Source organism: Chionomys nivalis, chromosome 23 (genome assembly GCF_950005125.1).
Source record: "Chionomys nivalis chromosome 23, mChiNiv1.1, whole genome shotgun sequence".
NCBI lineage: Eukaryota > Metazoa > Chordata > Mammalia > Rodentia > Cricetidae > Chionomys > Chionomys nivalis.
The window spans coordinates 42,440,485-42,452,465 of NC_080108.1; the positions used below are offsets into that span (position 1 = coordinate 42,440,485).

The window sequence follows — 11,981 nt, forward strand, 5'->3', positions numbered from 1 at the left end:
TTGCCCATGGCACTTTGTCTCCTAATGTTGATTTTGCTTTTTTTTTTCATTTCTAGCATCTTATTGCAGAGCCAATCCCCACCAGAAAAGGTGGAGGACATGGCAGATGAAGTATCCTGGGTCCATCTCACTGATGACAGTTTACAGTCTTCCAAACAATTAGCGTCGGAGTACTCTATTTCAAGCCTTGTCAACACAACCTGCTCACTGACTAACATAGTGGCAGAAGAGAACTGTGACACAATTTTGCCAAATAGATTTTATTGGACCTTAGCCAAAAACGACGCCCTTTTTCAGAAAAATCATATCTACAGGTGGAAAAGCAAATATCATCCACAGGTCTGCTACTCCAGGAGGCTCTCTCTTCATCTCACCCTCCCTCGCTTTCCACTGAGGAGAAGGTGGAGTGAGCTGGCTCTGCCAACCTTCATGACAGAACCCAAAGTAAAGAAAGGCCAGGAGGTAAATGAAAAAACTAGCAAGGGTTTCTCTAAGTCCAGCTCCCCTGATTTATACATCAGATCTTAACTCACCTGCGAATTCTGCCCCACAGGGTGCTGATATGAAGTCATTAGAGACACCCAAGTCAGCAGAAAATGCTGCAAACTTAACATCTGAGGGGATACACAAGGACGCTAAGGTGAAGGCCACCAGAAACCTTTTTCGAAGGTTTTTCTGCTGTCTCTGCATGCCAAGGACAAAAGAGACAACATCCAGGTAAGGAATAACAAAAGAATGGAAATTGCACTTTTAAGGAAATGTGGTGGGTGAGGCCAGTTAATCTCTTATGATTTGAGCTGACTTTTCGAAGGCACTTTGCCCATGGCACTTTGTCTCCTAATGTTGATTTTGCATTTTTTTTTTTCATTTCTAGCATCTTATTGCAGAGCCAATCCCCACCAGAAAAGGTGGAGGACATGGCAGATGAAGTATCCTGGGTCCATCTCACTGATGACAGTTTACAGTCTTCCAAACAATTAGCGTCGGAGTACTCTATTTCAAGCCTTGTCAACACAACCTGCTCACTGACTAACATAGTGGCAGAAGAGAACTGTGACACAATTTTGCCAAATAGATTTTATTGGACCTTAGCCAAAAACGACGCCCTTTTTCAGAAAAATCATATCTACAGGTGGAAAAGCAAATATCATCCACAGGTCTGCTACTCCAGGAGGCTCTCTCTTCATCTCACCCTCCCTCGCTTTCCACTGAGGAGAAGGTGGAGTGAGCTGGCTCTGCCAACCTTCATGACAGAACCCAAAGTAAAGAAAGGCCAGGAGGTAAATGAAAAAACTAGCAAGGGTTTCTCTAAGTCCAGCTCCCCTGATTTATACATCAGATCTTAACTCACCTGCGAATTCTGCCCCACAGGGTGCTGATATGAAGTCATTAGAGACACCCAAGTCAGCAGAAAATGCTGCAAACTTAACATCTGAGGGGACACACAAGGACGCTAAGGTGAAGGCCACCAGAAACCTTTTTCGAAGGTTTTTCTGCTGCCTCTGCATGCCAAGGACAAAAGAGACAACATCCAGGTAAGGAATAACAAAAGAATGGAAATTGCACTTTTAAGGAAATGTGGTGGGTGAGGCCAGTTAATCTCTTATGATTTGAGCTGACTTTTCGAAGGCACTTTGCCCATGGCACTTTGTCTCCTAATGTTGATTTTGCTTTTTTTTTTTCATTTCTAGCATCTTATTGCAGAGCCAATCCCCACCAGAAAAGGTGGAGGACATGGCAGATGAAGTATCCTGGGTCCATCTCACTGATGACAGTTTACAGTCTTCCAAACAATTAGCGTCGGAGTACTCTATTTCAAGCCTTGTCAACACAACCTGCTCACTGACTAACATAGTGGCAGAAGAGAACTGTGACACAATTTTGCCAAATAGATTTTATTGGACCTTAGCCAAAAACGACGCCCTTTTTCAGAAAAATCATATCTACAGGTGGAAAAGCAAATATCATCCACAGGTCTGCTACTCCAGGAGGCTCTCTCTTCATCTCACCCTCCCTCGCTTTCCACTGAGGAGAAGGTGGAGTGAGCTGGCTCTGCCAACCTTCATGACAGAACCCAAAGTAAAGAAAGGCCAGGAGGTAAATGAAAAAACTAGCAAGGGTTTCTCTAAGTCCAGCTCCCCTGATTTATACATCAGATCTTAACTCACCTGCGAATTCTGCCCCACAGGGTGCTGATATGAAGTCATTAGAGACACCCAAGTCAGCAGAAAATGCTGCAAACTTAACATCTGAGGGGACACACAAGGACGCTAAGGTGAAGGCCACCAGAAACCTTTTTCGAAGGTTTTTCTGCTGCCTCTGCATGCCAAGGACAAAAGAGACAACATCCAGGTAAGGAATAACAAAAGAATGGAAATTGCACTTTTAAGGAAATGTGGTGGGTGAGGCCAGTTAATCTCTTATGATTTGAGCTGACTTTTCGAAGGCACTTTGCCATGGGCAGGCTTCAGTCATTTACAGGACTTAAACATTAAGGTTTCTGGAACCCCAAAAGGAGCTTTCACACTGAATCCTATTCATGAAGAGACTAGCATAGTTGAGACAGAAGCAGATAGCAGAGGTTGCTGGCAGGGCTTGCGGATGCAGGGGAACTGGAGGGAGAAGAGCTTTCAAAGGGACAACAGTTTAGGAATGGAAGAAGTATGTGGAGAACTCTGGTTCCTCAGTTCAGCTTTTTGCTAAGTCTTTCTATGTCAATGTCACTAAAACAGTCCTTTGTTCATCTCTTTTCAAGGGCTGACGATGCGGCCCTGACCCGGGATTCCTAAACCCCGGGTCTGTGTTCGGCCTGGTTGGGGCATTACAGTTTCTGGAGCAAGCCAGGCCAGAGCATGAAAGGAGGTGTGCCCCAAACATCTACCTGATAGACAGCTCCAGCCACCAGGGCATGAGCTCTGTACCCCTCCTCTCCTACTGGGTGCAAGGGTGAACTTCATTTGTTCCCAGAAGAAGTAGCTGGACATAGAAGCCTGTCACATCATCATGGGCGATGACGAGGCATCCATCCTGCTTCAAGTCCACATGAGAAAAGTTAAGTGTCCCAGATGACTCTGGGTCCCCATCTCCTTCTCCCCTCACTTCCATCAACAGAATCAATGAGCACCTGTAAAGAAGCGCTTGCACACTTTCCTCTTAGGTGGTAAGGAGGCACAGGAAGAGGAGGGGGAAGGAGGAGTGGGGAAAGTGGGACATGTCAAAGGATCAAAGCAGTGAGAGAGGGCAGAAGAAAGGGCTTGCATCTGGATGGGGAGGAGGTGATTTATCCAGAGGAAATTCCATTCTGAGAGCAGAAAAGTAAGGAATGAATGTGTGGGTGGTGACAGGGTCCACAACCAAGAAGGAGAGGAGCAAAATTCCCCTGAAGAGGAGGTTAGGAGCGAATGGTGCATGTGTACCCCGAGAAGACGACCCTATCTTCCTCATGGGTTCCAGCTTGCTCCAAGCTGCAGCAGGTGAGTGCTGCCTGAGAAATCTGTTCTCGTCCTGAGGTGCTCAGAGAGGGTGTGGCTGCAGAGAAGAGAAGCCACATGTTTTCAGGAGCCTCTTCTTCTTTCTGCTTGACCGAGTTCAAGCCTTCATCTTTCATGCCCTAAGGTGCTGTTGTCTCAGCCAATGATTATTCAGACAGATAAATTTGATGTCCCCATGGGGGATTCCTTGACTTTGAGTAAACAGCAAGATAGGTGTTTGTACTAGAAATAGGTAAACAGTGCTTAAAAGGACTGGGAAACATCACTGCCCAGAAAAAGTCAACAAACTTGGAACATCTTTGAGCCCAGGGCCATCATCAGGCTTTAGTTTAGAAGGAAACCTGATTGCCAAGGAGCTGCAGATGATGGCCAGTGGTATGGTGTGCAGCCTTGTTGAGGGAGCTGCCTGCAGTCTTCTCCTGCCCACCATACATATATGGAGCATCTTCCTGGGTCACCAGGGGCAAGCCAGCTGACAAGCTTTTCAGGGGTCCAATCTTGAGATCAGTCAGGTGTAGTGAATTCGTGTCCAATGTGCATCTCCTTGTGGTAGATGATGAGTTTCTGTATCATGGTCTTGATGTACACCAACCATCCCAATTGTGTGCTCTCCTCTGCAGAGGCCAATGGTCCTGTCCTGGTGAATGGGAGTATGGTTCTTTGTGACAGTTTATCAATTGTCCGGAATCCACTTCATTGGCTACATCATGTAGATGAAATCTTGACCGAGTCCTATATGGTGCCCTGTTCACCCCAGTCATAATAATAGTCAGTGTTAGTACAGTCAGTCATCATTTTATTCTAATAATTCCTGCCATTATATGTTACTTGATTATTTTTATTATACCCTTGAACATTCTTTGTTTTATTGATTTGATTATATTGTGCCAAGTATGATTTGTTTGATGATCTAGTCTATTTGGAGTTCTGTATGCTTCTTTTACCTTAATAGGAAGCTCAATCTTTAGGTTAGGGAAGTTTTCTTCTATGATTTTATTGGAAATAGTTTCTGTTTCTTTGACTTTGCTTTCTTCGCCTTCTATTCCCCTTAATCATGGACTTGGCCTTTACATAATATCCCAATTTTTCTGGTGCTTTGTGGTGGAAATTTTATTAGATTTAACATTGTTATTGACTGGGAAAACAATTTTCTTCTATCTTGTCTTCAATGTCTGCGATTTTTGCTTCTATCTCTTACATTCTGTCAGTAAGTCTTACCTCTAGGATTCTTGCTCCAGTCCCTTACACTGTTTCCAGTTCTCCCTTGGTTCCACTTGTCTTTATTGAATCTTTTTTTTTTCATGTGTACCCTTGACCTGTCTTCTTCATTCAAATCCATTGTTTGTGTTCCAAAGATTTCATTCATGTCCTCCTAAGGTCCTTGACCATTCTCATAATAGCTATTTTGAAGTCCTTGTTCTGTGTGTCAGCTGTTTGCCTTGCTTGGGAACTACTGAAGTCCTACTGATGAGCTCTAATGGAGACACACTGTTGGGCTGTTTTGATTCTGTCCTCATGCTGACATCCAGCCATCTGGGCTTAGAAAAATTTCACTTCCAGTAGTTGATATCTGGTCTTACCTGTCTGTTGGGTAGGTTTTTCATTCCTTAGTTTCTGTTGCCCTCACAGGATTTCTGGAGGGGGTGTGGTGGCTGTGGGTAGCCTTTAGAGAGTGCTCTGAGTCTCTCCCAGGTGTGGCCACTGGTGGTTGCAGGTGGGCAGTGTTTCTAGTATTGGGAGATTGCAGGAAAGAGTAGGATGAGCTAGATTGGCAAGTGTCTCAGCAGATACATAAGGAGGGAGAAAAGTTTGGTCAGCCATCTGGATCTCTAAAGTCCTTAGGGAGTTGGATTAAGAGGTGAAATCACATCCCTGTCCAGCACGTGGTCTTGTACAGTCTTAGGGATGAGACTGAGTGTTTGAAAATGGAGGACGGAAAGGAGAGGAAATATTGCCTATTTGCTTCCATGGTCAGCATGGGCTGCAGTGACAGACTGTCTCCAGTGAAGGAGACCAAGACAAAGGAATGGGATGAAGAGAAGGCTGAGAGAGAGGATTTGTTTACTCCAGGAATGGGGACAGAAAAAGGAGAGTCCAGAACAGGTGGCCTGCTATAAAGCTGGGAATAAGACTGGGGAACTGGGATTGGAGGATGAGAATGAGATTGAAGTTCACCTACTTGCAAGTGTGTCTAGGGACATAGTGTCTCTGGTGTTGCTGGCTGAGATAAAGTGGTGGGAATTGGATGCAGTGGTGTAGGAGAAGAATGATGGATTTGAAATTTGTACATCGACTAGCGAAACATACAGACACTGGAAGTGAGTGCAGGAATCTCATAAATGAGTGTCTGATCGTGTATGGGGCAGACTATTGTATAGGCGAAAAGTTGAGACTGTAGTGCAGTAAATTCATTTGATAGTTACTGGAATATGTTCCCTGAATAATGAATTCTTTGAGGAACCCCAAATATATATATCTTTGTGGTAAATCACATACCAATGAAATAATCTGATGGCATTCTCTGTGGGAAAGTTAACAATGTGTTATTTCCTTTTATTTTTGTAAGAGTGTTAAAGATGTCTTCTGGATGTGGCAATCTTTTCAGAAGATCAAAGGATATGATCTAGTAGAATCCAGCTGGATTCTGAGGCCTGTGTTCTGTGGTGACTAATGATCCTGTTAGAGCTCACCCTGTGCTCACTGAGGAGACTCAGCAGTGCTGTCCTTCTGTCCTGTCAGAGCCCAGGGTGAAAGGAGTCAGCCAGAGCTGGTGATTACTGCTATGACTCCCCAAAACTGAAATCCTACCTAGCTACTCCTCAGGCTCCCATGGAAGCTGAGCTTTAGCAGCAGGGCTCACAAGGGTCTTGGCAGCCTCAGTGGAAACATTCCCAAAGGAAGAGCCACTTCTCTGCAGGGGCGGGAAAGGAGGCCTAGGACAACCTGGACTCCCTGAGGAGAACTTTGGTCTTGAACTGCTTCTTTCTCACTGCAGGGCAGGGACAGGCATAAGAGCTCTGCTGTCACCCTGGCTGTATCTGCATCTGAAGCACAGATCACTACTACACTTTACCACAGCATCTCATCTACCATCTGTTCGTCTCTATTACTGCAAGGATCCTTTCCCAGTCCATCCTGCCCTCTGCTTCTTGGCTAACATTGCCTGCACCTTGATCATGGAAATCAGTTCCATTGTCTCTAGGGTACAATGAGGTAAAAAAGTCAAATATCTGTTCCTCATATCTCCTTGGATACCCCTATGAGTCAATAATAACCAGTCCTGTAAGAAATATTAAATGATCATTTTTCTTGTCAAATACTATAAAACAAATGCTGTTTTTCCTTCAACCCTGAACACTCCTGAGCCTTTTAGACTTTCTTCCTCCATTCCCAATGTCCCATTCTAAATGCCCACTTCTCTTCAAGTGTTAGACATGTTCTTCCAGACAGATGGAACCAATTTCCTTTCCTTTTTTAAAAAAGAAAACAGAATATCTATACATCCAGTGACCTCCTCTTCTCTTTGCCTTCTTCACTGTTCATAATTCCTTTCCAGACTAGCTCTAACTGTGCATACACTGTGAAGTTGGACCTCAGCTCATCCAAACAACTACTTTCCTTCCTTTGGTCATGGATAATAGTGTTAACAGGGATAAAAAGTACAGCTTACTCTCCAGGTATGCTTGCTCTGCCACTTCTGTGAGCATCTATTCTCCTCATTAGAAGTTGCATCAGTAAGATGCTTTAGTGGGAGTGGTGGTCTCTTTCTTTGTGTTCTCAAGACCACTTTTAACAGACTCCAGCTCTTTCTGTGAATCTAACTATGCATCAGGTAATATAGGCACCGCACACACCTTTGGGTTGTGGCCCGGTGGTGGACCTGGATATTACATTCAAGTCTGGCACAGGTGAGTTTCTCAAGATGACAGAGACAAGAGAAACAGTGCAGGATACTCAAACTCCTGGGCCTCGATCCATCTCCACATCTGCAACAGTATTTGTCTACACTGCTGCCTTTGTACACAGCTTCTGCTTACAGTATCTTCTATTCGTTCACATTCAATGATTCTAAGTGATCATAAAATGCCAATAAAACAGACATCAAGGTTATGATTGGTTTACTAATCCAAGTACTTTCCATTAAACCTATTGTTTAAAGGGAATCCCATGGAGTTGGCATTTTTCTCTTAAATATAGAAATATCAGCCTGTGCTTGGTACATTTTACTAATGGAAAATGATTCTGGAAAGCTCTATGCCTGAATACACTCCTGTTTCCACATTATCATGTGTCATGTGGTTAATATATCACTAACCCCTAAGTGGGTCCTTGAACCTGCTTTCTTTCCTAAGTCACGGTCTACGACGCATCTTGTACCCTGCACCATCTCCTCTTTTTGCAACGCCTGCTTACTGCATCACTGCTGCACCTTCAAGATCTGTCCCATTTCAGCCTTTCCCTGGTTCTCAGCTGTTGGACTGTATCAGCCTCTGGCAAATGCATTCTTCAAGGCCCCTTCTGTGCAAGTTCAGCCCATTACATCTATCAAAGTAGGGTGTCTAATGTCAGAAGAAACAACAGGCAGCATTTTGGTTAAATATCTCTTGAACATATTAACACATTTGCCTGAAAGCCATACATGACATCTTGACATATTGCCTGGTCCTGCACTCTGCCTGCTACCTGCAGACCCTATGTTGGTATTTGATCTGCATTCTAGGCCATGATGTGTCATCTCCTGTGACATTTATCAAGGCCTACTTCACTATATGAACCCCTTTTCACCCACAGCATTTTGAACAAGTGCCTCCTCCTCTAAAATAAAGACAGATCTAATCATCCTTGATCCATTAAAGGCAACAGAATTGTTCATATTATCAGACTCATTTGTCTCTGTTCAGGGTTTGTCATCCTCAGTTCCTGGGTGGGTCCCAAGCTCTCCTGTGTTGATTGCCCGTGTGCTGTCCCTGTCCACATTCATCAGGAAATGCATCAGCGATGGCTTTGCTAGGACACATCGCCATGCTCCCTGTAGTTTTCCTTTCATAAGTCTGAAACCCACAGCAGCACTGATACAGTGAACACCTGTGGAAGAGATGGCTGCTCTGCGACTTACAGGAGTGTGCTGAGTCTCTCTCTGGAGTTTCTGCAGGACAGGTGCCCACATGCGATAACCCCAACAGACAGGCGGCCCATGACTGACTGAGTCCTCCAATTTGTGAGGAATCAGCAGCTGCTCGCTCTCCTGTGGATCTCAAAGAGGTCTTTGCACACAGGCCTGGGTGTTTTACCATCTACTTTATATTCCATGGAGAAAGTAATTCACTTCACCTGGCTTGCTCTTTCAGGAACCCACACTGAACTAGGAGGAGTTAGTGAGAACTCATTTGCTTGACTAGCACATCTTCCTCTATGGGGTCCAGATGATGAGATAATGAGACAGCCCAGACAGAAGACCCTGGTCTGAGAAGAAGGTGTGCTGAGCCTGCCATTGCTTGGACTCCCCTCATCTTCATTTTTCCATCTCAATGTACAGGTACGGACAGGTCCAAGAGTCCTGGGGAGAACTCCTAAACTCAGTCAATCCCTTCTGGTTCAGATCCCCAAAATGCTGTACCTCAACTCTGCTGTTCACTGTGGTTTCTGCTTTGGCAGGTTCCTTTTCTCAGACTACATTGACAGAAACACCCTCCTCCTCTGTGCCTCTTGGATCAACAGCCAGACTCACCTGCGCCCTGAGGAGTGTAAACGGCATTGGCAATAACATTTACTTGTCCAGCAGATGGAGGGGAGACCTCCCAGAGTTTTCCTGTTCTACTGCAAAGACTCAAACAAGTCACTGAGGCTTAGAATCTCCATTACATTCTCTGGATCCAGAGAAGCCTCAAAAAATGTAAATTTGCACATCTCTGAACTATAGATGAAGGGTGAGGCTCAGCACTGCTGTATTATCTAGGAAAATAGTGTTTCCCACAGTGATACAGGCAGATGGGGAAGTAGCCATCAATAGTAGCTTCTGCCAAAAAACAAATCAGTTCTGGTAGAGCGCATGTAGCAGCCACAGGGAAGGGAGCAAGGAGGCTCCACCAACATCGCCTGCCACAGCACCAGTTCTGAACAGTGCAGAGGCTCATGGTATTGATTTTGGTCACCCAGAAAGATGCCCCCACCACATGGAGGCAAACTGTGTGCAAGCATCGAGAAGGGCGACTACCACAAGGCACACAAGATGTACCTGATGCTCTTCTTCAGATACATGTCTAAAACAAGCATTCAGAATCCTGAGATCTCAGGTACTCAGGAGTATTTCTCTTCTTCGGTCATGGCCAGCAGAGCAGTCCAGGCTGACATGACCATGCCGGTCCTCGAATCCCTGGACAAGGTAATAGTGTATATAGCTGATGAACTGTTAGAGAATTGTAGAGCCAGCTACAGTGTTCAGTTTGATGGATCTAAATTCTCAAGAGCAAGTAGTGTTGGTGGCCAGAGCTGAAGTGGTCCAGTGGAGGATCTGGGAAACTGGGCCATCCCAGCTTCCACCAACCCCTCACGCTGTGGGGTCTGCAATACTACTGTAAGTCTCAGTATTACTTCCTGCCCTCCACTGAGGGCAAGGGCTGTACCAACATGACAGACAGGTACTCTATTGCACAAGGCTTCTGAAGCGGGTGGGTGAGTTCATGGCCCAGGCTGTGTACAACTGTTTCTCTGTTTGAAAAACAAGAAAGGTGCCCACGGGATCTTTACAAGGTGCGCACAGAAGGTCCCGTCCATCGAGGGGACTTTCTTTCAATCCCTGCTCAACTTCATCAGGTTTCTGCTGCTGGCTGTGGACAAGATGACTGTGTTCACAGTGAGCACAGCCTGATTACCTACATGGGGACACCATGTACAAAGTGTACCTGGACAGGAGAGCTGCCAAAGCAGACCTCCACCAGAGAGGGCAACCTGGGAACAAGCTGAGCAGCCTCGTGGACTCCTCAGAGCAGGATGGGGATGAGTACGAGGATGACAGAAGCCTCATCAGCCTGCCTGGAAGCTGCCTGGCCAGCATGGAGACGTGCATGACCAGCACCACTGGGACGGATTCAGTGCCAGTCTGGACATGAGGCCCCTTACACAGTGGGTTCCTGTTCCGGGGCTGGAGGGGCCACCTGTGCAGAGTCTGCCCCTATTTATGTATGGAGGTCAAGGGCTGTGTGGTCAGGACCAAGAACAAAGCCCAGCTTCTGCTGCCCACCCATGTTCCTCATATCTCCCACAATAAAGCACAAGTCCTGCTGCAGCACCCTGCTGCCGTCCTTGTCTCTGGTTCCTTGTGGAGGGCTCTAGTGGGACAGGCAGCCTGGTATCAGTAACCGGTATCCCTTCTTATGTGTCCATTGTTGCCATGGCATGCCAGAGGAGTGGTGCTCACTACTGGGGGCCATGCAGGATCCTGAACCCTGCAGATGAGGGCACTTTCTTGTTTTATTTCTGTTTGGACACAGAGTTATTTTACAATCATGGTGCACTTCTCAGGGAAAGTATGTTCTGTGGTGGCCAAGATCCTTGGAGGTAGAGATTAGTTATTCAATCTACAGCCCTGCTAATCTCCATAAGCCCCACGCTGCTGTTCTGCAGATGTTTTAAAGGATGTAGTAGGTTTTCATATCTTTCAAGTTGTAGTATTTATTTTTTTCTGGGTGAGTGATTTTGCAATCTAATGTTTAGGACTTAACCATTTTAAGAGTCCAGGAATGAGCAACCAACTCTATTACCACAGATAATGTCCATGCTACCAGTCAGATTGTAAAGGGAGACACCATATTTTTTACAATTAAAATAAATAAAACTTCTGGATTACAACACCTCTAAGCTGCTTAGGAAGGAAGAAGATGTGCCCTATTTTCTATAAAATGGAATTTAAAGGAAGGCTTATGTCAGTTGGTTCTCATTTTTTTCTAAAGGTCTGTTTACGTTTTGAACCTATTTTTGATTTAATTTCTCTTACCCAGAATTTTGATCTCTGATCTAGAATTTTACCCATTTCATTAGGGTTTCCTGGTTCATAGATTTCAGAAATGTCTAGCCTTGTGATTTTTTAGAAAATTATTTCTTGAGATTATACTTACATCATATACCTTTTCCCTTTATTCATCTCAGTCCTTCCCGTGTACTCTGCCTGGTTCTCTTTCAAACCATGGCCTCTTTGCTCACTTTTACACACATTCATTTATATACATATATGTATTTCTATGTACACAAACACAACCTACTCAGACTATATAATCTTTCTTTCTTTTTTTTTTTGAAGTGTGAGGATGTTTTTGTTTGGTTGGTTTTGGTCAGGATGTTTTTTAAAGAGCATCATATAGATATTTATATATATAAATTATTAATGTGGGACGGGCAAGGGGCACACATCGCCGAGGGCGGTGCACACAGGGGGATGGGGCAGGGGCAGCAGACAATGCTACGCAAAACAGCCACATCTAACAGATGAAATAA

The 11,981-nt window shown here is 44.9% G+C and overlaps 1 protein-coding gene across 2 annotated transcripts; it reads left to right on the forward strand.

The window, feature by feature from the left end:
* Positions 1-665: 665 nt before the first annotated feature.
* Positions 666-9,868, forward strand: LOC130865292 (uncharacterized). Of its 2 annotated transcripts, XM_057756260.1 has the most exons (9): positions 666-717; positions 875-1,280; positions 1,372-1,535; positions 1,692-2,097; positions 2,189-2,352; positions 2,756-3,051; positions 3,345-3,473; positions 8,840-9,027; positions 9,147-9,868. In XM_057756260.1, the coding sequence occupies exons 1-6, from the start codon at positions 689-691 to the stop codon at positions 2,787-2,789; spliced, it is 1,203 nt and encodes a 400-aa protein (XP_057612243.1). In that variant the 5' UTR covers positions 666-688; the 3' UTR covers positions 2,790-3,051; positions 3,345-3,473; positions 8,840-9,027; positions 9,147-9,868. The 2 variants fall into 2 exon arrangements, with proteins under 2 accessions (XP_057612243.1, XP_057612242.1); XM_057756259.1 differs by lacking the exon at positions 3,345-3,473.
* The last annotated feature ends 2,113 nt before the right edge of the window (positions 9,869-11,981 follow it).